Genomic DNA, 27,652 nt, shown 5'->3' with positions numbered 1-27,652 from the left:
GGAATGCTGTAACACGCAGGCGCAGGAAAACGCGCCGCTTTGCCCGCGGAAAATGAAACTCAAGCAACAGTTTTACTTATATAGACATCTACGACAAAAATATGACTAAATGCAATCATAAAATCTATAAAAGTAGGTATGGTCATCAATAAATTAATGGTCAGAAGTGTTACGTCGCTCAGTGAATGAATTGAAACTCTTATTGTGACTGAATATTTTAATTAAAGCCCGAGTCCACCCGATTATAAATTCCTATATGAAGTATAGGAGTAAATTATGACAACACATTTTACCTTCCCCATCTGTTGAATTAATTATTGTCAGCATTCCTGTGTGAATTGTATATGTAATATATATATTTTTTTATATATACAAATTGATATATTCGGTTAATCGACCAATATGATTAAAGCACATTTTTACTCATGACGCACGTAATATTTATGAATTTGATTTTTGGTCATTTTGTAATTTCCTTATTTTATTGTTAATGGGGTATCACTGTTACAAACCTGAGAACTACGTCACATGTGCATGCTGTGTTCGCTCCGAGAAGGTTGGCAACTTTATGCCATATTATGTATGTTACTCACTTTGTTTGTTGTTTAGCCAGTTAGCGGACCATAAATAAAAAAATTACCTCAAACACGTCATCTTTACTTTGGCACCAATAATAGCATCTACATCTAAAAGTGTATTATCGTAGGTATTCGTTTAATATCTTATCATAATGGAAAATGCCTAGCCTGCGGTCTGTTTGGCAGATAATCAGTACTGTCTTTACTTCTATGAAACTAAAACTTTATGCGTTTCAACCTCTTTGTGTACTTACTGGCCAGCTATATAAAGATTTTTATTCTTCATCAAGGAATGTTTGTGAAAAAATTAAAATAATAACGTTATGCCAAAGTATTACCTATTTCTGTCAGTGCATATTATTAAAGTTCATTCTCCGTGTCGAGTATACACACTTTAATTTTTCACGACTTATTAGGTCCTTACGTATGAAATCGGCGTTTAGTATAGGACTAACAATATTTGTGATTAAAGTGGCTAGTACAAGAATACGCCAATTTCACATGTAAGGACCGAATAAGTCATGAAAAATGAATGTGTGTACTCTAATTTTCAATCGAATTTAGTATTTCACTTATCCCGGTCGGTCCAGTACAGCACCCAAACCTAAGTACATACACGCTAGAACGTGTGCGATACTCTACCACTTGTGTGATTTTTATTTCACCTTGAAAAGGTGCAATCAAATGATTTTTTACCTACCTAATCCTAGGTAGGTTTTGTTTAAAAAATAATAATTACTTTCTTTGTAATTATTATTAATTTTTACTTAAATTCCTATCATATTTGCGGTCACAACTAACAAACTTAACCTAGCTAAAACTACCTAACCTATGCTTAAAACTAATAAATACGTTAAATCGTCGAGACCTTATAACCGGGAACGAAGAAGCAACCATATCGCGTTTAATTGTAGAACAGCTCCATCTAGCCACGGCCGTGAAAAAGGTACGGGAATGCTGTAACACGCAGGCGCGGGAAAACGCGCCGCTTTGCCCGCGGAAAATGAAACTCAAGCAACAGTTTTACTTATATAGACATCTACGGCAAGAATATGACTAAATGCAATCATAAAATCTATAAAAGTAGGTATGGTCATCAATAAATTAATCGTCAGAAGTGTTACGTCGCTCAGTGAATGAATTGAAACTCTTATTGTGACTGAATATTTTAATTAAAGCCCGAGTCCACCCGATTATAAATTCCTATATGAAGTATACGAGTAAATTATGAAAACACATTTTACCTTCCCCATCTGTTAAATTAATTATTGTCAGCATTCCTGTGTGAATTTAATGTGTAATATTTTTATATTTTTTTGATATATTAGGTGAATCGAGCAATATGATTAAAGCACATTTTTACTTATGACGTACGTAATATTTGTGTAAACAAGTGTTTTAATTTGATTCTTTGGTCATTTGGTAATTTCCTTATTTTATTGTTAATGGGGTATCACTGGTACAAACCTAAGAACTACGTCACATGTGCATGCTGTGTTCGCTCCCTTTATCCTCCGTATGTTACTCACTTTTTTGTTGTTTAGCCAGTTAGCGGACCATAAATAAAAAAAAGCGTAGTAAAAAATACCTTAAACACGTCATCTGTACTAAGGCACCAATAACAGCTATACTTCTGAAAGTGTATTATCGTAGGTATTCGTTTAATATCTTATCATAATGGAAAATAAATGCCTAGCCTACGGTCTGCTTGGAAGATAATCAGTACTGTGTTTTCTTCTATTACAACTAAAACTATATAAGTTTCAACCTCTTTGTGTATATACCTACTGGCCAGCTATATAAAGATTTTTATTTTTCATCAAGGAATGTTTGTGAAAAAATTAAAATAATACTGTTATGCCAACGTATTACCTATTTCTGTCAGTGCATATTATTAAAGTTCATTCGCCGTGTCGAGTATACACACTTTAATTTTTTACGACTTATTAGGTCCTTACATATGAAATCGGCGTTTGGTAGGTATAGCACTAACAATATTTGTGATCAAAGTGACTAGTACAAGAATACGCCAATTTCACATGAAAGGACCGAATTAGTCATGAAAAATGAATGTGTGTACTCCAATCGAATTTAGTATAACACTTATCCCGGACCAGTACAGCACCCAAACCCAAGTACATACACGCTAGAACGTGTGCGGTACTCTACCACTTGTGTGATTTTTATTTCACCTTGAAGAGGTGCAATCAAATGATTTTTTACCTACCTAATCCTAGGTAGGGTTTGCTTAAAAAAATAATAATTACTTCTTTGTAATTATTATTAATTTTTACTTAAATTCCTATCATATTTGCGGTCACAACTAACATACTTAACCTAGCTATCCTACCTAACCTATTCTTAAAACTAATGACTACGTTAAATCGTCGAGACCTTATAACCGGGAACGAAGAAGCAACCATATCGCGTTTAATTGCGGAACAGCTCCATCTAGCCACGGCCGTGAAAAAGGTACGGGAATGCTGTAACACGCAGGCGCAGGAAAACGCGCCGCTTTGCCCGCGGAAAATGAAACTCAAGCAACAGTTTTACTTATATAGACATCTACGACAAAAATATGACTAAATGCAATCATAAAATCTATAAAAGTAGGTATGGTCATCAATAAATTAATGGTCAGAAGTGTTACGTCGCTCAGTGAATGAATTGAAACTCTTATTGTGACTGAATATTTTAATTAAAGCCCGAGTCCACCCGATTATAAATTCCTATATGAAGTATAGGAGTAAATTATGACAACACATTTTACCTTCCCCATCTGTTGAATTAATTATTGTCAGCATTCCTGTGTGAATTGTATATGTAATATATATATTTTTTTATATATACAAATTGATATATTCGGTTAATCGACCAATATGATTAAAGCACATTTTTACTCATGACGCACGTAATATTTATGAATTTGATTTTTGGTCATTTTGTAATTTCCTTATTTTATTGTTAATGGGGTATCACTGTTACAAACCTGAGAACTACGTCACATGTGCATGCTGTGTTCGCTCCGAGAAGGTTGGCAACTTTATGCCATATTATGTATGTTACTCACTTTGTTTGTTGTTTAGCCAGTTAGCGGACCATAAATAAAAAAATTACCTCAAACACGTCATCTTTACTTTGGCACCAATAATAGCATCTACATCTAAAAGTGTATTATCGTAGGTATTCGTTTAATATCTTATCATAATGGAAAATGCCTAGCCTGCGGTCTGTTTGGCAGATAATCAGTACTGTCTTTACTTCTATGAAACTAAAACTTTATGCGTTTCAACCTCTTTGTGTACTTACTGGCCAGCTATATAAAGATTTTTATTCTTCATCAAGGAATGTTTGTGAAAAAATTAAAATAATAACGTTATGCCAAAGTATTACCTATTTCTGTCAGTGCATATTATTAAAGTTCATTCTCCGTGTCGAGTATACACACTTTAATTTTTCACGACTTATTAGGTCCTTACGTATGAAATCGGCGTTTAGTATAGGACTAACAATATTTGTGATTAAAGTGGCTAGTACAAGAATACGCCAATTTCACATGTAAGGACCGAATAAGTCATGAAAAATGAATGTGTGTACTCTAATTTTCAATCGAATTTAGTATTTCACTTATCCCGGTCGGTCCAGTACAGCACCCAAACCTAAGTACATACACGCTAGAACGTGTGCGATACTCTACCACTTGTGTGATTTTTATTTCACCTTGAAAAGGTGCAATCAAATGATTTTTTACCTACCTAATCCTAGGTAGGTTTTGTTTAAAAAATAATAATTACTTTCTTTGTAATTATTATTAATTTTTACTTAAATTCCTATCATATTTGCGGTCACAACTAACAAACTTAACCTAGCTAAAACTACCTAACCTATGCTTAAAACTAATAAATACGTTAAATCGTCGAGACCTTATAACCGGGAACGAAGAAGCAACCATATCGCGTTTAATTGTAGAACAGCTCCATCTAGCCACGGCCGTGAAAAAGGTACGGGAATGCTGTAACACGCAGGCGCGGGAAAACGCGCCGCTTTGCCCGCGGAAAATGAAACTCAAGCAACAGTTTTACTTATATAGACATCTACGGCAAGAATATGACTAAATGCAATCATAAAATCTATAAAAGTAGGTATGGTCATCAATAAATTAATCGTCAGAAGTGTTACGTCGCTCAGTGAATGAATTGAAACTCTTATTGTGACTGAATATTTTAATTAAAGCCCGAGTCCACCCGATTATAAATTCCTATATGAAGTATACGAGTAAATTATGAAAACACATTTTACCTTCCCCATCTGTTAAATTAATTATTGTCAGCATTCCTGTGTGAATTTAATGTGTAATATTTTTATATTTTTTTGATATATTAGGTGAATCGAGCAATATGATTAAAGCACATTTTTACTTATGACGTACGTAATATTTGTGTAAACAAGTGTTTTAATTTGATTCTTTGGTCATTTGGTAATTTCCTTATTTTATTGTTAATGGGGTATCACTGGTACAAACCTAAGAACTACGTCACATGTGCATGCTGTGTTCGCTCCCTTTATCCTCCGTATGTTACTCACTTTTTTGTTGTTTAGCCAGTTAGCGGACCATAAATAAAAAAAAGCGTAGTAAAAAATACCTTAAACACGTCATCTGTACTAAGGCACCAATAACAGCTATACTTCTGAAAGTGTATTATCGTAGGTATTCGTTTAATATCTTATCATAATGGAAAATAAATGCCTAGCCTACGGTCTGCTTGGAAGATAATCAGTACTGTGTTTTCTTCTATTACAACTAAAACTATATAAGTTTCAACCTCTTTGTGTATATACCTACTGGCCAGCTATATAAAGATTTTTATTTTTCATCAAGGAATGTTTGTGAAAAAATTAAAATAATACTGTTATGCCAACGTATTACCTATTTCTGTCAGTGCATATTATTAAAGTTCATTCGCCGTGTCGAGTATACACACTTTAATTTTTTACGACTTATTAGGTCCTTACATATGAAATCGGCGTTTGGTAGGTATAGCACTAACAATATTTGTGATCAAAGTGACTAGTACAAGAATACGCCAATTTCACATGAAAGGACCGAATTAGTCATGAAAAATGAATGTGTGTACTCCAATCGAATTTAGTATAACACTTATCCCGGACCAGTACAGCACCCAAACCCAAGTACATACACGCTAGAACGTGTGCGGTACTCTACCACTTGTGTGATTTTTATTTCACCTTGAAGAGGTGCAATCAAATGATTTTTTACCTACCTAATCCTAGGTAGGGTTTGCTTAAAAAAATAATAATTACTTCTTTGTAATTATTATTAATTTTTACTTAAATTCCTATCATATTTGCGGTCACAACTAACATACTTAACCTAGCTATCCTACCTAACCTATTCTTAAAACTAATGACTACGTTAAATCGTCGAGACCTTATAACCGGGAACGAAGAAGCAACCATATCGCGTTTAATTGCGGAACAGCTCCATCTAGCCACGGCCGTGAAAAAGGTACGGGAATGCTGTAACACGCAGGCGCAGGAAAACGCGCCGCTTTGCCCGCGGAAAATGAAACTCAAGCAACAGTTTTACTTATATAGACATCTACGACAAAAATATGACTAAATGCAATCATAAAATCTATAAAAGTAGGTATGGTCATCAATAAATTAATGGTCAGAAGTGTTACGTCGCTCAGTGAATGAATTGAAACTCTTATTGTGACTGAATATTTTAATTAAAGCCCGAGTCCACCCGATTATAAATTCCTATATGAAGTATAGGAGTAAATTATGACAACACATTTTACCTTCCCCATCTGTTGAATTAATTATTGTCAGCATTCCTGTGTGAATTGTATATGTAATATATATATTTTTTTATATATACAAATTGATATATTCGGTTAATCGACCAATATGATTAAAGCACATTTTTACTCATGACGCACGTAATATTTATGAATTTGATTTTTGGTCATTTTGTAATTTCCTTATTTTATTGTTAATGGGGTATCACTGTTACAAACCTGAGAACTACGTCACATGTGCATGCTGTGTTCGCTCCGAGAAGGTTGGCAACTTTATGCCATATTATGTATGTTACTCACTTTGTTTGTTGTTTAGCCAGTTAGCGGACCATAAATAAAAAAATTACCTCAAACACGTCATCTTTACTTTGGCACCAATAATAGCATCTACATCTAAAAGTGTATTATCGTAGGTATTCGTTTAATATCTTATCATAATGGAAAATGCCTAGCCTGCGGTCTGTTTGGCAGATAATCAGTACTGTCTTTACTTCTATGAAACTAAAACTTTATGCGTTTCAACCTCTTTGTGTACTTACTGGCCAGCTATATAAAGATTTTTATTCTTCATCAAGGAATGTTTGTGAAAAAATTAAAATAATAACGTTATGCCAAAGTATTACCTATTTCTGTCAGTGCATATTATTAAAGTTCATTCTCCGTGTCGAGTATACACACTTTAATTTTTCACGACTTATTAGGTCCTTACGTATGAAATCGGCGTTTAGTATAGGACTAACAATATTTGTGATTAAAGTGGCTAGTACAAGAATACGCCAATTTCACATGTAAGGACCGAATAAGTCATGAAAAATGAATGTGTGTACTCTAATTTTCAATCGAATTTAGTATTTCACTTATCCCGGTCGGTCCAGTACAGCACCCAAACCTAAGTACATACACGCTAGAACGTGTGCGATACTCTACCACTTGTGTGATTTTTATTTCACCTTGAAAAGGTGCAATCAAATGATTTTTTACCTACCTAATCCTAGGTAGGTTTTGTTTAACAAAATAATAATTACTTCTTTGTAATTATTATTAATTTTTACTTAAATTCCTATCATATTTACAGTCACATCCAACATACTTAACCTATTCTTAAATCTACCTTAAAACTAATGACTACGTTAAATCGTCGAGACCTTATAACCGGGAACGAAGAAGCAACCATATCGCGTTTAATTGCGGAACAGCTCCATCTAGCCACGGCCGTGAAAAAGGTACGGGAATGCTGTAACACGCAGGCGCGGGAAAACGCGCCGCTTTGCCCGCGGAAAATGAAACTCAAGCAACAGTTTTACTTATATAGACATCTACGGCAAAAATATGACTAAATGCAATTATAAAATCTATAAAAGTAGGTATGGTCATCAATAAATTAATGGTCAGAAGTGTTACGTCGCTCAGTGAATGAATTGAAACTCTTATTGTGACTGAATATTTTAATTAAAGCCCGAGTCCACCCTGATTATTAATTCTTATATGAAGTATAGGAGTAAATTATGAAAACACTTTTGATCTTCCCCATCTGTTGAATTGAATATTGTCAGCATTCCTATGTGAATTGTATGTGTAATATATTTTTTTTTATATATACAAATTGATATATTCGGTTAATCGACCAATATGATTTAAGCACATTTTTACTTATGACGTACGTAATATTTGTGTAAACAAGTATTTTAACTATATATATATTCTTTGGTCATTTGGTAATTTCCTTATTTTATTGTTAATGGGGTATCACTGGTACAAACCTAAGAACTACGTCACATGTGCATGCTGTGTTTGCTCCCTTTATCCTCCGTATGTTACTCACTTTTTTGTTGTTTAGCCAGTTAGCGGACCATAAATAAAAAAAGCGTAGTAAAAAATACCTTAAACACGTCATCTTTACTAAGGCACCAATAACAGCTATACTTCTAAAAGTGTATTATCGTAGGTATTCGTTTAATATCTTATCATAATGGAAAATAAATGCCTAGCCTACGGTCTGCTTGGAAGATAATCAGTACTGTGTTTTCTTCTATTACAAATAAAACTATATGAGTTTCAACCTCTTTGTGTACTTACTGGCCAGCTATATAAAGATTTTTATTTTTCATCAAGGAATGTTTGTGAAAAAATTAAAATAATAATGTTATGCCAACGTATTACCTATTTCTGTCAGTGCATATTATTAAAGTTCATTCTCCGTGTCGAGTATACACACTTTAATTTTTCACGACTTATTAGGTCCTTACGTATGAAATCGGCGGTTGGTATAGCACTAACAATATTTGTGATCAAAATGGCTAGTACAAGAATACGCCACATGTAAGGACCGAATAAGTCATGAAAAATGAATGTGTTTACTCCAATTTCCAATCAAATTTAGTATTTTACTCATCCCGGACCAGTACAGCACCCAAACCCAAGTACATACACGCTAGAACGTGTGCGGTACTCTACCACTTGTGTGATTTTTATTTCACCTTGAAGAGGTGCAATCAAATGATTTTTTACCTACCTAATCCTAGGTAGGTTTTGTTTAAAAAAATAATAATTACTTTCTTTGTAATTATTATTAATTTTTACTTAAATTCCTATCATATTTGCGGTCACAACTAACAAACTTAACCTAGCTAAAACTACCTAACCTATCCTTAAAACTAATGAGTAATGACTACGTTAAATCGTCGAGACCTTATAACCGGGAACGAAGAAGCAACCATATCGCGTTTAATTGTAGAACAGCTCCATCTAGCCACGGCCGTGAAAAAGTTACGGGAATGCTGTAACACGCAGGCGCGGAAATACGCGCCGCTTTGCTCGCGAAAAATTAACCTTATGCAAGAGTTTAACTAACATAGACGGCATCTACGGCAAAAAAATAAGTAAATACAACCATAAGATCCTATGTTTAAACAACCATAATGATTCTAAGTTATTACCTCAATTGACGATCACTCCATCTTGTCTGATTTATGTTTTATTGTGGATGGTTGACTTGATAAATAACATGCTTCCAGTAATAAGTTCCCATATTTAAACTAGCTAGCTTTAAACATGAACTTACAAACTAACAAAAGTAGACGTATTTTTTATAGATTGTATACCTACCTTCAATAAATTTAAAACGTATAAATTATTTTTCATCCCTTTTGTGTTATGTATCTTATTTATTAAATATAATAGCTTTGCGCACTCTATATTATTTACATTTAATTATAGAGATTGTCTTATATAGACGTTCTATAGATTTTTCTTTAAAGCGGCTATAAGCAGCAAATGTTCTTGATATGAATGGCCGTGGCTAGATGGATTCAGTCTTTTCGGGACTATTGGCTCTGTCTACTATCTCTCTCTCTCTCTCACTCTACTATACGTATGTATGTATGTTCCTGAAATTGTTTTACAAGTGTACTTACTATAGGTTCGTCTAAAATCCGCCTCAACATTAGTAGCATTTTCACCGTACCAGTAAGAATTTCGGATTAATTTTGTTAGTCTTCAACGCACTTCCCAATGCCAAATGTAATTCCCACTACATCTAATCTCCGCTTCTCATGCGCATGGGCTACTTATTTGGTTTAGTTGACAGTTCGTCATTTTACGAATTTCGGAATTATCTTAATACGTCGCATTATTATCACGTCTCTTGATTTAACTAGACAACATCTTCTACTTGTCTCGTGCTGTATTTCGTCACTTTCGCAATTCGTTCCTCTAATGTAACGTGACGTGAATATTCTACAGTGTCGTCTCAACGTGCGTTCTGCAACAGACTTCGAGTGGCTGAAGCAATGCCGGTTCTACTTCAAAGAGGACGCGGACAAAACGTGGATTTCCGTGACAGACGTCACTTTCACGTACCAGAACGAGTACCTCGGGTGCACTGAGAGGCTGGTCATCACACCGCTCACTGATAGGTGCATACATACATACATATGATCACGTCTTTATCCCTTGCAGGGTAGACAGAGCCCACAGTCTTGAAAAGACTAATAGGCCACGTTCAGCTGTTTGGCTTAATGATAGAATTGAGATTCAAATAGCAACCCTGATAGGTGCTGTGCATTTATTTATTTCACGTTCAAGTTATCAGATATTAGATGAATGATATTTATTTGTATTTGTACAGAATACACAGAAGATGATCAATTATCCATTTACTGTTATACAGCCATTGAATTGTAGCATGCAAACAGTATAAAGACAATGCAAAACATTAAACTGTTACACACATCAAAATTTTTAACTTTTAAATCCTTACGTTTTTACGTTACGGACAGTTTTGAACGCACTCAATTTAACACTCAAATAAACGTGTATAAGTAAAAAAAAATGTAGCTATTTGATTTTATTTTTCATATTAACCCACCGATATTATTTATTCTTTATTGTAACAATTACAATTTGTAATGTACAATAGGCGGACTTATTGCATCGATATTGTTGTCAGATGCTACATAACACTAGCTCAAGCCCTGGCAATGAGCATGGGCGGGGCCCCGTGCGGGCCCGCGGGCACGGGCAAGACGGAGACCGTCAAAGACATGGGCAAGACACTCGCCAAGTACGTTGTCGTATTCAACTGCTCGGACCAAATGGACTACAGGTGAGATTTATTCGAGTCTAAAAAAATTATTTGTCTAAAGCAGAAATCGAAATAGGTAGATTGATTTTATGTACTTGCATCATAAATTACCATAGAAAGCATAACATAGATAAGCCTCTTTTCCGGGATTCCATTTCAGTACTTACAGTAAACTACATTGTCCGCGGGTAACATAGGACTACAATTTACGTAAACGAAGTCGGGGGAAAACAGCTACTACTAATATATTCTTCATCCCACTTGTAAAAAATCCGGAAAAAATCTTAATAATTTACAAATCCCGCAATCCCGGACGGAGGCATGTCCATATTAATATATACGTTTCAGTTCAATGGCCCCTATTCAATCTACCTATTCCGATCATGAGTGTCCTAAACTGTACGAAAAGAATGTAAACGAAGCAAAACTGCCCCACAAAATGTCCCTTCACATCATTTTAGGGGTCTAGGCCGCATCTACAAAGGCCTGGCCCAGTCAGGATCGTGGGGCTGCTTCGACGAGTTCAACCGGATCGAACTCCCAGTGCTGTCGGTGGCGGCGCAGCAAGTCGCCGTGGTCCTCTCCGCCAAGAAGGAGAAGAAGAAGACCTTCATCTTCACAGACGGAGATATGTCGGAGATGTGCCCCGAGTTTGGAATATTTATAACTATGGTAAACATTTTACTATCGGTCCTACTATAATATATTTTTTTTTCACTATTAAATTCCCATTTTCTGCTCTCGTGGCAATTTTTTTAAAGTTAGTTTTATCTCAGAAAATTAACTATGTTCAAACAAAATTGTTTTTAACATCGCTCCATCGATCTAGCCGTGAAAGCGTAACAAATGAAGTCAATGATACTCGTACAACTTTTTCCAATATACAAACAACAAAAGATGAATATTTTTCGCCATTGTATGTATTCATTTTGTCAAATCATGCCACCAGAAAACAAATTACCGGTTCCATACACAGAAAACTGATTATTCAAATACATACATACATACATATGGTCACGTCTATATCCCGTGCGGGGTAGACAGAGCCAACAGTCTTGAAGACTAAATGGCCACGTTCAACTATTTGGCTTAATGATAGAATTGAGATTATTCAAATGACTGATACATATATAATTCTTCTCGAGCTTGCACTCCATTCACCTTAGAACCCCGGTTACGCCGGTCGCAAAGAGCTGCCGGAGAATCTTAAGATCCAGTTCCGCACCGTCGCTATGATGGTGCCAGACCGGCAGATCATCATCAGAGTGAAGCTCGCCTCTTGCGGCTTCCTAGAGAACATCACACTCGCGAGGAAATTCTACACGCTGTACAAGTTGTGCGAGGAGCAACTTACTAAACAGGTACAATTTATTCCATAGTGAGTTTTTGCTTAAAACAGCTTAATTTTTTTATTATTCATCTCTTGAGTCTACGAGTCCCAGCTAAATAGACTGAAGTTGTGCCAATAGTTTCAATTATTCTTTAGCTGTGGTAGTACTAAGTGGATTGCTGTAATTAACTTGGCAAAATATAACCACTTCAATCCTAGACCAAACATTGGATTTTAAATTCAAAAATAGAAATAATTTATCACTCAGGTTCACTACGACTTCGGCCTCCGTAACATCCTCTCCGTCCTCCGCACGCTTGGCGCAGTCAAACGAGTGAACTTCGAAGACAATGAGAGCACCATCGTGATGAGAGTCCTTCGGGATATGAATCTATCCAAATTGATAGACGAAGACGAGCCGCTGTTCATATCCCTCGTCGCGGATCTATTCCCGAACCAAGCGCTGGAGAAAACCTCATATGCGGAGCTGGAGGAGAGTATACAGAAGCAGGTCGAGATGACTGGCTTGATATTTCATCCGCCGTGGGTGCTGAAAATTATTCAGGTGACAGTAGTTCTCATTATTTTGATAACTTTGCTATATATTCAATGTTGCCAGTATTTGAATTTACATTATTTGTTTCATTACCTATGTTCCTTTGATCCCGCGTAAATGTTACAACATTGTCCAATATTTAACAACGTTTTTCTGGAACTACTTTTGTTGGCTATATATTAAGCAATCTTATAGGAAAATTGCTTTATCTTCCTTTTGTTTACCAAATACATTTGTTTCAGTTATATGAAACACAGCGTGTTCGACATGGAATCATGACGCTAGGTCCACCAGGAGCGGGAAAAACCACCTGCATTCATACCCTAATGAACGCTCTTACTGAGACAGAGAATCCTCATAGGTAAAGGTTGAGAATTAATAAATAAGTACTAAGGAATATTCAGTATAAGCATAAGATACAATACAATGATTGCCGTTTTTATAATTCCAGAGAAATGAGAATGAATCCGAAATCTATAACCGCGGCCCAAATGTTTGGTCGGCTAGATGTAGCCACCAACGATTGGACAGATGGGATATTCTCCGCATTGTGGAGGAAAACACTCAAAATTAAAACTGGGGAATATATTTGGCTAGTGCTAGACGGACCAGTTGATAGTATATGGATCGAAAATCTAAACTCTGTATTAGATGACAACAAGACATTAACACTGGCGAATGGTGACCGCCTCACGATGTCCCCAACATCAAAAATTATATTCGAACCAGAAAATATTGACAACGCCTCCCCTGCGACTGTCTCCAGAAATGGAATGGTCTACATGAGCGCATCCGGTTTGGACTGGGAGCCAGGTGCGTGTACTTTTGCATTCGATTTATTATTATTGAATGAGAAATAAAGTTATGTAATGCTATCTTTCAGTTCTCCGAGCGTGGCTAAAATTGCGGTCTGCAGGGGAAGTCGAGGTTTTTACCTCTTTATTCGAGGACACGTTTCCGTTAATTTACACCTGGTGTACTCAGAATCTTGTCTTCAGTATGAAAGTGCTACAAAGTAACATCATTTTACAAATGCTGAGTCTCCTAGAGGGCCTAGTTCCACCGCAAGTGATAGAGCCCGAGGATCCCTCCGCGTCTAAGTCAGTCAACGGTGACATAGACGACGAGGAAGAAAAGGAAAACAAAGAGGAAATCGTTCTCTTCACTCCTGAGCATTTACACAAGATATACGTATTCACACTTTTTTGGGGTTTTGGTTCTTTATTGGAAACAAACGACAGAGCTCGACTAGACACATACATCAAAAAGAACTTTTCCAAAATTTTAGATATGCCGAAACACCCAAATAACAAACCTTCTACAGCATTTGATTTTTATGTGAAACATCCCGGTAAATGGGAGTTGTGGGATGATTTGCTGACAAATTACCAATACCCGGATACAGCTACTCCAGATTACTCGACAATACTAGTCCCAATCGTTGATAATGTGAGAATCAACTACTTGATACATAGTATCGCCAAACAAGGAAAAGCAGTACTTTTATTAGGTGAGCAAGGCTCAGCCAAAACTGTAATGATGAAGGCGTACATGAAAAACACTAACCCAGAACATTTCTTAGGCCGGTCATTCAATTTCTCCTCGGCTACAAGTCCGTACCAGTTCCAAAAAACAATAGAGAGTTATGTTGAAAAGCGGAGCGGTATGACCTTTGGGCCGCCAGGAGGAAAGAAAATGCTGGTTTTCATAGACGACATAAACTTACCACAGATCAACGAGTGGGGCGATCAGATCACGAACGAAATCGTGAGACAAGTTATGAGCCAAGGCGGGTTCTATAGTTTAGAGAAACCGGGTGATTTTACAACCATTGTTGATATTCAATTTTTAGGAGCCATGGGACAACCAGGTATGTTTATATGTGTAGCTTATAAAGAACATACTTATTCTATCTGCATTGACCTCCAGTCCTCCCTATAGAATGAGAATGTTTTTTTTAACACATACGGACTTAATTTTAGGTGGAGGCAGAAATGATATACCCGCTAGACTCAAACGACAATTCGCAATCTTTAACTGTCCTCTACCCAATAATGAAGCTATTGACAAAATATTTAAAGTAATAGGAGAAGGTCATTATAATGCGAAACGTGGATTTGCTGCGGATGTGAGAGCTCTTATTAAAAAGGTGATCCCCTTGACGAGAGAATTGTGGATGAGGACACGGCAGAATTTGCTGCCTACACCGGCCAAGTTTCACTACGTATTTTCCTTGCGAGATCTTTCTAGAGTTTGGCAAGGTTTGGTGGGCACTTTATCCAACGTGATCGAGTCGGAGAAATGTCTTATGTTATTGTGGAAACACGAATGTTTGAGAGTTTTCTCAGACCGATTTACACATCAAGCGGATAAAGATTGGTTTAGTAAGACATTGTTTGATATAGTAGAGGAAATTTTAGGAAAAGATTATAAAAAGATGATGGAACAGGACCCAGTTTTCGTTGATTTTATGAGGTATGATTATATTAATACTATAAATTAATTTACATAATATGCCTGTACTTGAACAATTTAAACTTAATAAATGGTGATAAATATTTCAGAGATGCTCCAGAGCCGACTGGCGAAGAAGGTGAAGACGCCGATATGGAACTTCCAAAAGTTTACGAACCAGTATTTGACTATGCAGAATTGCGGGAACGTCTTGAAATGTTCCTCGCACAATACAATGAAATGGTTCGAGGGTCAGGCATGGATCTTGTTTTCTTCCCCGACGCCATGTACCATTTAGTGAAAATTTCCAGGGTTATAAGGCATCCGAGAGGAAACGTCATGCTTGTAGGTGTAGGAGGCTCTGGCAAGCAATCTTTGACCAAATTGTCCACCTTTATTGCTGGATACAGATCGTTCCAAATCGCATTGACGAGATCTTACAATGTAGGAAACTTTTTAGAAGACTTGAAACTTTTATACAGATCATGTGGAGTCCAAGGTAAAGGGACAACCTTTATATTTACCGATTTAGACATAAAAGAGGAAGGATTCCTCGAATATTTAAATAATATTTTATCTTCTGGAGTGATATCAAACCTGTTTACCAAAGACGAGCAGCAGGAAATCATCACAGAGTTAACACCGATTATGAAGCGGGAAAATCAGAAGCGAACGCTAACAACAGAGCTGGTGATGGAATATTTCTTAAACAGAACTTGTCAAAATTTACATGTCGTCTTATGTTTCTCACCGGTAAGTTTCATGTATTATGAAATTTGTTTCGACTTATCCCAGGGTTTGTTCCGTGCTTTCCTGAAATAAAAGTAGTCTGCGTTGCACAAATTAATTTGTGTATTGTTTTAGGTAAGTGAAGCATTCAGATATCGAGCTATGCGTTTTCCGGCGCTTATTTCAGGGTGCACCATTGATTGGTTCCAACCTTGGCCAAAAGACGCGCTGGTTTCGGTCGCCGATCATTTCCTAGCAGAGTTTGAAATTGAATGCACTAAAGAAGTAAAAAAAGAATTGGTCACTGTCTTAGGTACAATACAAGATGTTGTATCCAAAGTATCCACTGAGTATTTCAACAGGTTCCGTCGTTCATCTCATGTAACACCCAAGTCATATTTAAATTTCATTGCTGGCTATAAAAATATTTACCACATGAAACAGAATGAATTAGGAGATGGAGCTTTGCGAATGGATACAGGTTTAGAGAAATTACGAGAAGCTTCTATAGCAGTTGAAGTGTTGAAGAAAGATTTGTCAGTGATGGAACAAGATTTAGCACTTGCTTCGGAGAAAGCAGATAGAGTACTTACGACAGTGACAGAACGGGCAATGCAAGCGGAAATAGTAAAAAATCAAGTTCAGATTGTAAAAGAAAAAGCTGAAGCGTTAGTAGCGTATATTGCTGAAGAAAAACAAAAGGCTGAAATGAAACTAGAAGCTGCAAAACCAGCTCTAGAAGAAGCAGAATCAGCTCTGAATACAATAAAACCAGCCCACATAGCTACCGTTAGAAAGCTGGGACGTCCTCCCCATCTTATTATGAGGATAATGGACTGTGTACTAATTCTCTTTCAAAGGCGACTACATCCACTTATTCCAGATACAGCGGCGCCATGTCCGAAACCATCTTGGCCAGAATCTTTAAAGGTAATTTTAATGTTATAGCTCAAATTTCGTACTTAAATATTGATACAACTTGGGTTCATTAATAAATTTTCTAAAATTCAATAAAATCAAAATTAATTCTCGAAATATTGAAAGCAGATATTCAATTAAACTCATTGTATTCGATGTCGAAGTATGCAGAGGTCGTGGCAAGTGGAAAGAGGTAGTCTCTGCCTACCCCTCCGGGAAAGAGGCGTGATTTTATGTATGTATGTATGTATGTATTCGATGTCGATGTATACGATTATAATCTTAAAACAGATGATGGCGAGCACCACCTTCTTATTACAACTGCAAAACTACCCTAAAGATATTATTAACAACGAGATGGTGGAGCATCTGGTGCCGTACTTCGAGATGGAAGACTACAACATGGACACAGCGAAGAGAGTCTGCGGTGACGTAGCCGGCCTTCTCTCTTGGACCAAAGCCATGGCGTTCTTCCATAGCGTCAACAAGGAAGTACTCCCGTTGAAAGCTAACTTGCTACTGCAAGAAGCTAGATTGAAGGTAACTTAATTTACCAATTGAATGTTGTAATTTTTAATAATTAACCTCTAAAATAAAAATGTTTTTTTTATCACAGGTAGCTATGGAAGACCTTGCATCAGCAGAACGTCAGTTAGAAGAAAGAGAAATGTCGCTACGAAAAGTGAAGGAACACTATGAGTCTGCCGTTTCAGAAAAACAGCAACTCACAGATGCACTCAATGTTTGTCTCAGAAAAATGACGGCTGCTACAGCGCTTATTAACGGATTGGGAGGAGAAAAAATCAGATGGACGCAACAAAGCAAAGATTTCAAAGAACAATTAGGACGACTGGTTGGAGACGTCGTACTAGCCACTGGGTTCTTATCCTACTGCGGACCGTACAACCAAGAATTCAGAAATAATCTGTTGGACACGTGGATGGGCATACTGAAAAAGAAAGAAATACCCGTAACAAACAATTTGAATATTACAAATATGTTGGTCGAGAACGCAACTATTTCTGAATGGACTTTACAAGGTCTCCCCAACGATGATTTGTCAGTGCAAAATGCACTAATTGTGACAAAAGCTAGCTCCTATCCGCTCCTAGTAGATCCCCAGAGTCAAGGTAAAAATTGGATTAAGAATAAAGAAAGTACAAATGAGCTTCAAATCACGTCATTAAACCACAAATATTTTCGTACTCACCTTGAAGACAGTCTGTCTTTAGGAAGACCGCTGTTAATAGAAGATGTCGGAGTGGAACTGGATCCAGTCATCGACAATGTATTGGAGAAGAACTTTATAAAGTCGGGTTCGATTGAAAAAGTGATTGTAGGAGACAAGGAATGCGATGTTATGCCTGGTTTTATGCTGTATATTACGACAAAACTCCCAAATCCTGCATACTCACCAGAAATAAGCGCTAAAACATCAATTATTGACTTTACTGTAACGATGCGAGGTCTTGAAGACCAATTACTTGGTCGTGTAATACTGATGGAAAAATCAGATCTAGAAGAAGAACGTGTCGCTCTATTTGAATCAGTAATGAAGAATCAAAGAAGTATGAAAGAACTAGAAAGTAACTTACTATGTCGTCTGACTTCCTCTGAAGGATCTTTGGTAGACGATGAAGCCTTAATTCAAGTGCTTCAAATAACTAAAACGACAGCCGAAGAAGTTAATGAAAAGCTAAAAGTGGCTGAAGTGACAGAGAAGAAAATTGTCAAAGCTCGCGAAGAATTCCGAGCTGTAGCAGGCCGCGGCTCTATACTATACTTCTTGATCGTCGAAATGAGCAACGTAAATATCATGTATCAAAATTCGTTGAAACAATTCTTGACTATATTCGACAATTCTATAACAAAATCGACCAAAAGCAATGATACCGAAGAGAGAATCGATATAATTCTCAAATATTTGACACACGAGGTGTGGGCATTTACACTTCGTAGTTTATATGAAAGACACAAAGCTTTATTCACGCTGATGTTGGCTATGAAAATCGACTGCCATCGAGGCTTGATCTCTCACGACGAGTTTATGGCGTTCGTAAAGGGTGGCGCCTCTCTCGACCTGAATGCCGTCACTCCAAAGCCGTTCAGATGGATTCTGGACATCACATGGCTGAACTTAGTTGAAATAAGTAAACTAATGAATTTTTCTGATGTACTCCAAAGGGTAAGTCAGATTGAAATCTCGTGTAAAAACATCTTCAATCTTCGTTATCTGTGCTTTAACTAAAGCTTTGAAACCTGGCCATAATTCAACTTGGAATTACTTACAGATATCATCTAACGAAAAGGAGTGGCGGGTCTGGTACGAGAAGGCGCGGCCCGAGGAAGAAGTGCTCCCCAGCGGGTACAACGACAGCCTCGATGTCTTTCGAAAACTTCTCTTGATCAGATCTTGGAGTCCTGATCGCACACTATCACAAGCGAGGAAGTATATTGTTGGTATGATTGTGTCACGATTTTATTAAAGACGTTCTAGGAAGTGCATAATAAAATTTATCATTTATATTAATTAAAGAATAGGACATTCATGAGAATGAAACGGAGTGGCGTTTCATTCCCATGAATGTCGTAAAAAACGACTAAGGGATGGGCTTATGAACTCGGGATTCTTCTTTTAGATGACGGGCAAGCAACCTGTCACTATATGAATCTCAATTATATCTATCAGTCTCTCAAGACTGTTGGCTCTGTATTCCCCGCAAGGGATATAGACGTGATTGTATGTATGTATATTAATTTAAATCTAACGCTTTTCCCCACTTTTCTAGATTCACTTGGTCCTGAGTACGGCGAAGGATGTATTCTGAATTTAGAAACAACTTGGGAAGAATCAGAACCTAGAACTCCTTTAATTTGCATACTATCCATAGGGTCTGACCCCTCTGCTCAGATCGCGGCACTAGCGAAGGCCAAAGAGATTGGTAATAAAATTGTACTAATTTTAGACCCTTTAATATACTTCTTTTTTATACCTATCTAGAAATACTTACTATTACAGTAGGTATATAACTAATATACAATTTTTTATAGTTTTGAAAGCAGTCTCAATGGGACAAGGACAAGAAATAGTTGCCCGTAAGATGATCTCTGATTCTATGAATGAAGGTGGTTGGGTGCTGCTGCAAAACATACATCTGTCTCTACCTTTCTGCGTCGAAGCCATGGACGCCCTCATTGAAACCGAACACATTCAGGAATCATTCCGACTATGGCTTACTACTGAAGTACACACCGAATTTCCAATAGGCTTACTCCAAATGGCCATAAAGTTCACTAACGAACCACCACAGGGTATACGAGCCAGTATGAAGAGAACCTATCAGAACATCACTCAAGACTTTTTGGACTATTCATCATTACCGCAATGGCCTCCTCTTTTATATGCCGTGGCGTTTTTGCATACGATAGTCCAAGAACGAAGAAAGTTCGGGCCCCTAGGATGGAACATCCCGTACGAATTCAACCAAGCAGACTACGCCGCATGCGTGCAATTTGTGCAGAACCATCTCGACGAAATAGACCCCAAGAAGGGCATATCGTGGCCAACGGTCTGCTATATGCTCGGTGAGGTCCAATACGGTGGTCGTGTCACGGACGACTTCGATAAGCGTCTGCTGACTACTTTCACCAACGTCTGGTTCTGCGACGTTCTCCTGAGGCCCGGATTTGAATTTTACAAAGGTTATAAAGTGCCTACAACTCGGAATCTGCAAGGTTACGTGGATTATATAAACCAGTTGCCTTTGACTGATACGCCGGAGGTATTTGGCCTGCATGGAAACGCGGACATAACCTATCAGATCAATAGTGCTAAGGATATTTTGGACACGATTTTGAGCGTGCAGCCGAAGGAAGGCGGCAGTCAGGGAGGCGAGACAAGAGAAACTATTGTGTATCGTCTGGCAGAGGATATGCTTGATAAACTTCCGAAACAGTACGTCAGCTTTGAAATCAAAGAAGCCCTCGCCAAGATGGGCGCTTTCTTACCGATGAACATCTTTTTGAGGTAACTTTATAAGGTTACAAATTAAGTTAAATAGGGCAGTGATGAACTTTAATTAGGTTACTACCTACGTTATTTAAGACGAGCTTCATACGTGGAGAAAAAAAAGTAATTACTGAATTAGAAGTCACGATGAATGAAATATATAAATAAAAAACAGTAGCAAAATGCAGTTACCCTGTGATTCGGTTGAAATATTTATCTGCACTTAAATTTTTAGTAATCAAAACCTTTTTGTTATTTACCCTTGGATCTAAGAGGTTCTTACATTAAAAATTGTCTCACAGGCAAGAAATCGACAGAATCCAGAAAGTGATTAAGACAGTGCAGTCCACGCTGTGTGACCTGAAGCTGGCGATAGACGGTACGATTGTAATGAGTCAAGGCCTGCGCGAGTCACTTGACGCCATGTATGACGCGCGGATACCACAAAAGTGGCTAAAGGTAAGGTACAAGGTTTGAAATTCTATGTTTGAGCAACCTCCGTAACAACAAAGGTAAAAACAATTGGTATTATTAATTTTCAAGACCTTGACGAACGTAACTTGATCAAATTAAGGACGTCCTGGTAAAGGGTCAGGTCAAAAGTACCCGAAACCGCAGAGCTTGCATGAAGAGAGTTATGAATGTGGATGAAGCGAAGGAAGTATGCAGAGATCGTGGTAAGTGGAGAGAGGTAGTCTCTGCCTACCCCTCCGGGAAAGAGGCGTGATTTTATGTATGTATTTATGTATTTTTAATTATTATTATTAATTTTAAATATTGAATAGAATGTTAAATTTAAAAAAATAAGAGGTTGTTGAAACAGTACCGATTAAGAATAACCACTCTTATTATTACAGTATAGTAACAACCCGTCATCCCATTAGTCCCATGAAGTAGTATAACTTTATATCTCCTATGTCAAACCTATGAAAAGATCATCTAAGTATATTAATTTTGTCTGAAAATTCAACCAAACTTTAACCATTCATTGCTAATAATGTAATTATACTGTAGGTGTCCTGGGAGTCAGCGACCCTAGGGTTCTGGTACACGGAGCTGCTGGAGCGAGAGCAGCAGTACAGGGTTTGGCTGAAGAATGGCCGCCCCACCACCTTCTGGATGACCGGATTTTTCAACCCACAAGGATTCCTCACAGGCATGAGACAGGTGAAGCCTTAACTATAATCCAATAAATAGTTGCGTTTTATCGCTAACTTTAAATTGACCTCTTCATCATGAGGTACAGCTTCTTCCGGTGTCTGCTTTAAAAACGTTCCTGGCGGTAATTACAAAAAATTTTAAATTGCAGCTGTCTGATAAATATAGGATAAAATTGGTGATAAAAAGAAACTTAAGTAGGCATAAAAATCTTAACCATCATTTTAATCTGAATCATAATGCCTTATCATAAAATCCATTTAGGAAGTAACTCGCAGCCACAAGGGCTGGGCCCTGGACTCTGTGGTGCTGCAGAATCACATCACGAAGTTCAATCGAGAGGACGTTCACGAGGGGCCAGCCGAGGGCGTGTACGTCTATGGATTGTTCCTCGAAGGTAATTGTTTGGTTTAGTTGACAGTTCGTCATTTTACGTATTTCGGCTTTATCTTAATACGTCGCATTATTATCTCGTCTCTTGGCTTAACTAGACAACATCTCCTACTTGTCTCATGCTGTATTTCGTCACTTTCGCAATTCGTCCGACGAGCATGTACAATCAAGTTTATAATTGTTAACCAATTTTTCCTTATAATCTATTTTATGCTTCTCTGAGGTTCACTGCATGTTCCATTATTATCGAAAGTCTACAAGTGCCATGTGGTTCCCGGCACCAATATAAAAAAAGAATAGAACCACTCCATCTCGTTTTCATGGATGTCGTGAAAGGCGCCTAAGGGATAGAAAGGCGACTAAGGGATAGGCTTATAAAACTGGGATTCTTCTTTTGGGCGATGGGCTAGCTGAAAGGCCACGTTCAGCTATTTGGCTTAATGATAGAATTGAGATTCAAATAGTGACAGGTTGCTTGATGGGCTAGCAACTTATCACTATTTGAATCTTAATCTATCATCAAGCCAAAAAGCTGAACGTGGCCTATCAGTCTTTTCAAGACTGTTGGCGCTGTCTACCCCGCAGGGGACGAAGACGTTACTGTATGTATATATGTCTACAAGATTAAGACTTGATCTTATAATACGATCTTATAAGATCAAGTCTAGTAGACATACACACATGAAGTCAATTAGCGTGTTAAAGTGAAATTTTTAGCGTTATGTTGAGCAAATAAGTCTTAATTTCAGGTGCATCTCTAGACAGGAAGACTGGTAAGCTGATAGAATCGAAACCCAAAGTGCTATACGAGCAAATGCCAGTGATCTACATATTCGCAATCAACACCACAGCCGGGAAGGACCCGAGACTCTACGAGTGCCCAATGTACAGGAAGCCGCAACGCACTGACGCCAAGTACATAGGGTCTATAGACTTCGAGACAGACAGCAGCCCTAGACACTGGACGCTTCGGGGAGTCGCGTTGCTCTGCGATATCAAATAGATCAACTCTTCGTATAGACGGATGTACTTTTACACTCGGCCGATTTAACATCGGTTAGGTAACTCATGTCACACAATTTGATTACGTCACTTATGTAATTTGATTAACGACAAAGGAGTAGTTCCAAATTCTATACATATATACATATGATCACGTTTATATCCCTTGCGGGGCTGACAGAGCCAACAGTCTTGAAAAGACTGAATGGCCACGTTCAGCGAATTTCCATTGATATTGAAATTTCATTATATGCATAATAAATCGTGAATAATGGTTATGAAAACACAACTACTTCATTTGAAAAGAATAATGATTCGGATGCACCATGTTTAGGGAAATCAATTACTTCAAGGGACTCGGCGGATTTAATTGGAGATCCAATAAAATAGTATGACACTCTAGAATTCGTAGAAGTATCTAGAAAAAAATATGTGCAATTCTAACACAATAGATGACACCTTCGATTACTTAACAGAATATCTTCGTGAATCTCTATCAGCAAATCATACACATTTTCGATTAATCACAATAGTGGAAAGAAATATAGTTACAATCGGTATTGTAGTTATTAGGAAAACAGCTTAATTCTTCAGCACAATTTTGGAATGAGAAAATATGTTGAAGCGAGTGGGACAACAGTGAGACAGACGGGTTTCTTCATGAAGCAAACCAATCGCCCTCTTTGTCTGAGACCTACGTGGAGAATGGACTACCTACAGCATTTATAGACTTTTTGACTCGTTCACACTTGAAACTTTCCTTCACCTGAGTGAAGTAGATACCTACCGAAAAGTTGAAAAAAGTATTTGTGAAACGCAAATAGATGCACGAATTATCTCAAATATAGTCAATGTTATCGAAATAATGTATTTTTACTGTTGTCTTTACCTATTTCCCTAGCTAAGTAATTGAGACTAACTCATTGGAATTTTTCTTATTATTGATAGATGATGACCTAACTTGATGTTAATGCATTATTTAAATTCAAATAAAAGACTTAGTTTCAAGTAAAATAAATATATATAACGAAACAGAGGCATACAATGGACTCTCTTAAATAATGTAGATTAACACTATAAAAATTTACAAGAACATTCCAAGACTGCAATAGGACTGCGCCCGCGCACGGAACAAGCACAAACTTACTGATACAACTGTTTAATAAGCACAAACTCCGTATCTTAGAAGACTAATAGTTGCGAAACTGCGTCGGGTCACCCAACCAGCAACTAGCATCTTAAAGATTTTCTTTAGTATCATGAGGGGTGCTAGTGAAGCGAATGAACATAATTATGTCAAATTACATTACATAAGCAATAATGTAATAAAATTTAACTTTCGATTGATTCATGTGTCTTTATGTTATTGCAGGCACAAAATAAAGGATGACTCATCTTAACGCAGTACCGAATCTAAGCTCAACATCAAAATTCTACATAACTCTGATATTTTCCATTTTGCCAGTTGCCACCGCGACTCGGCACACAACACAACGCCTGATACTACACTGTAATCAAAGAAGATTCTTGATTTCGTCGTATAAAATTAACACGAACGCCCCTCCAGTTCCTCTGAGGACGTTGGAGAAGGCACCCTTGAAGAAGGCGCCAGGGCCTTCGGTTTTGAGTATGACGGCCCAACAGTGGGCCGTGTTCTTGTACAGACGCTCGTTGGCAGGTCGGCCTGACTGCATCATCATGCGTCGTCGCACCGTGTCCAGGGGATACGATGTTATGCCGGCTAGAGTCGTTACGGACTGAAAATATGCAGGGGATTATCACTTGTTTTGGAGTGTCTAACGTGAAACTTTTAGTCAGACTGTATATATATGATGCGTGAAAAAGATGGAAAACAGTGAGGAAAATTTAAATCTGAATGCCTTCCGACGGCTGCTGTTATGCTGTTTAAGTAGTGTGAAGTTAATAATTGCATCGCATGCATATCCTGAGTTAGGAGAGAGATCTCTAGTCTCCACCATAGCCCAATTTTGTAAATAAAATTCTGCGTGGAAACTATAAACAGAATTTTCTGTTTCAAATTTTGATCATACACGTACTAAAAACATATGAGATGGGGTTAATAATGAAATTCTCATACCTGAGCGATAAGCCAAGTGATAAGCAGCGGCGTATTCTTAGGATCGGGCAACATGCCACGCGCCGTGTCGTAAAAGCCGAAGTAGGTCGCGCGGTAGATTATAATCCCCTGTACCGACACCAGAAAACCTCGGTACAGCCCTATAGGCCCGTCAGATTTCATGGTCTTCGTTAAACAGTCTATCAATCCATTGAACTCTTTTGCTTTGCCCTTGCCTACGTCAGCTGCTAATCTACAAAACGGATAAAATTTTAGCAAGGGTTGGTTACTTATAGGTACTAATTATAATCTGATTCCATAATAAAATATAGCGAATGAGGTGACAGTCTTCTTTTATGATGAAGAGAAGCTTAATGTACCAAGAAAAAGCTCCCATCGATGATTACTCGAACTTCATGCATCTTGTGTTCTAAATCTAGATGAGAATGTATTAAATTGACATTCCAACTCACCGGGTTCGAGCGAAATCCAAGGGGTAGACGAAACACAGCGAGGTGGCTCCCGCCGCACCCCCCGACGCCAAATTGCCAGCAAAATATCTCCAAAACTGTGTGTTTTTGTTCACGCCCTCCAGGAAAACTGACTTGTAAACATCCTTGAAGGCGAAATTCAGCGCCTGCGTCGGGAAGTATCTGATGACGTTAGCGAGATTCCCTCGCCAGAATGATGAGATGCCCTGTTCCTTTGGGATGCGGACGAACGCGTCAACGATACCTGTTTAAATGGTAGGTTAATATTATTGATGTCGTCAACTTTTCGTCATTAACTCACAATTTACCTACTAAATAAACAAAAACAAACCTGTGCAACCTGTACGTACAACCTACCTGGTGTTTGTGTCATGATCCAATATGGATCAGATGATTTCCCTGCATAGATTGCTTTATGTCCAAGACAGGAATCGCTCCGTATATAAACCTGAGTAACCCAATCTAGGATAGTGGTCAAGGCGGACCCAGATCTCCAGACAGATTAATGTAAGTAATTTCACAAAATTTAAAAGTCATGCAGTATATAGTATATAGTTCCAAATCTTGCTGCAAATTCTTATTAACAGAACGCATATCTAACTGTAGAACACACTTATAAGTTTAAGAAACGTAGGCCACAAAAAATCTTCAGGCTCGTCATTTGACAATTTGACACTATTGAGCGCCATGAGTCAAAAATATTGTGTGTTTACCCTTATAACGCTGATCTGCCGCAATCTGTTTGCTCACGTGCTGCACTTGCAGAATCAACTTCACCCTCTCTATGGGCGCCACCGCCGTCTTCGACACGGCCGCCGACACACCACCAGCTATGAAATCCTTCACAAACGCCGACGTCTCCGGCCCTTTCTTCTCTTTTGCTTTATCAGACATCTTCAATCAAACCACTGCAACTTATCTTTATAGTTTCTTAAACATTGCAATGCTCGAACATGATCAGCAACACAGTTCCCTTATGGAACACATCGCCGCACCATCCGTTTCGTCAGAGATCACGGAAATTTGCACAAATTTGACAGTTGCACAGTAAAATTTTATATTTGGGACTATTTTTTCTTGTACTATCACTTTGGCAGATATTACAAAAGACGCCCGTTTATTTTGTTTGAATTCAGAATGATTTTTGACATTGTCAAATATCAGAAAGCAGAACTCTACCTTGGAAGTAGCTAAAAAACCTTAGAAAAAGCTACAGTCGCTCTCCCAATTAAGTAGCTACCTATGTTATCTATGGATTAAGGATTATGACTTAGTGAACCGACTTTTCTTATTACAAGGTCTAAAAAGCCATGTTAAACTTATATCACCCCAAATTTTGTTCATTAATCGGAACAAAATTTACGAGTATGTTCGTTAAATAGCAGAATATCGTAGCTTTGTTAATGTAAAACAATGGTCAACCAGTATTCTATAAAAACATAAAATTTGTCATGTAAATTTCGTCCTATATTATTTCGATGTTTGTCAGTGCGCCGAATGTAAGTTAAAGTAACAAACAGTAAACTTGGTTTTAAGTTACTATTTGAAGT

General features: G+C 37.5%; 2 protein-coding genes across 2 annotated transcripts in view; one reads left to right on the top strand and one right to left on the bottom strand.

Moving 5' to 3' along the window:
* LOC106133817 (dynein axonemal heavy chain 5) overlaps positions 1-24,122 on the top strand; it is a 69,804-nt gene extending 45,682 nt beyond the window's left edge. Inside the window, exons 29-48 of the mRNA XM_060953536.1 lie at positions 10,145-10,317; positions 10,851-11,006; positions 11,447-11,657; positions 12,152-12,346; positions 12,584-12,880; positions 13,114-13,232; positions 13,323-13,684; positions 13,755-14,741; positions 14,854-15,346; positions 15,436-16,078; positions 16,190-16,984; positions 17,264-17,512; positions 17,589-19,157; positions 19,264-19,432; positions 19,762-19,914; positions 20,024-20,999; positions 21,284-21,440; positions 21,996-22,148; positions 22,404-22,536; positions 23,282-24,122. Coding sequence (XP_060809519.1) covers positions 10,145-10,317; positions 10,851-11,006; positions 11,447-11,657; positions 12,152-12,346; positions 12,584-12,880; positions 13,114-13,232; positions 13,323-13,684; positions 13,755-14,741; positions 14,854-15,346; positions 15,436-16,078; positions 16,190-16,984; positions 17,264-17,512; positions 17,589-19,157; positions 19,264-19,432; positions 19,762-19,914; positions 20,024-20,999; positions 21,284-21,440; positions 21,996-22,148; positions 22,404-22,536; positions 23,282-23,535 — 8,244 coding nt within the window. The 3' untranslated portion in view covers positions 23,536-24,122. The remainder of the gene's footprint in view (positions 1-10,144; positions 10,318-10,850; positions 11,007-11,446; positions 11,658-12,151; positions 12,347-12,583; positions 12,881-13,113; positions 13,233-13,322; positions 13,685-13,754; positions 14,742-14,853; positions 15,347-15,435; positions 16,079-16,189; positions 16,985-17,263; positions 17,513-17,588; positions 19,158-19,263; positions 19,433-19,761; positions 19,915-20,023; positions 21,000-21,283; positions 21,441-21,995; positions 22,149-22,403; positions 22,537-23,281) is intronic.
* Positions 24,123-24,960: 838 nt separating this feature from the next.
* On the bottom strand, positions 24,961-26,996 carry LOC106133818 (ADP,ATP carrier protein). Its single transcript, XM_013333650.2, has 4 exons — positions 26,816-26,996; positions 26,085-26,346; positions 25,633-25,864; positions 24,961-25,291 (listed from the first exon to the last, which is right to left on the bottom strand). Exons 1-4 carry the CDS (start codon positions 26,994-26,996, stop codon positions 25,049-25,051), a joined length of 918 nt encoding a protein of 305 aa, XP_013189104.1. The 3' UTR covers positions 24,961-25,048.
* Positions 26,997-27,652: the final 656 nt, after the last annotated feature.

This window comes from Amyelois transitella, chromosome Z (genome assembly GCF_032362555.1).
Source record: "Amyelois transitella isolate CPQ chromosome Z, ilAmyTran1.1, whole genome shotgun sequence".
NCBI classification, from domain to species: Eukaryota; Metazoa; Arthropoda; class Insecta; order Lepidoptera; family Pyralidae; genus Amyelois; species Amyelois transitella.
The sequence above is the reverse complement of the archived record's forward strand: the minus strand, read 5'-3'. Positions and strand labels throughout refer to the sequence as shown.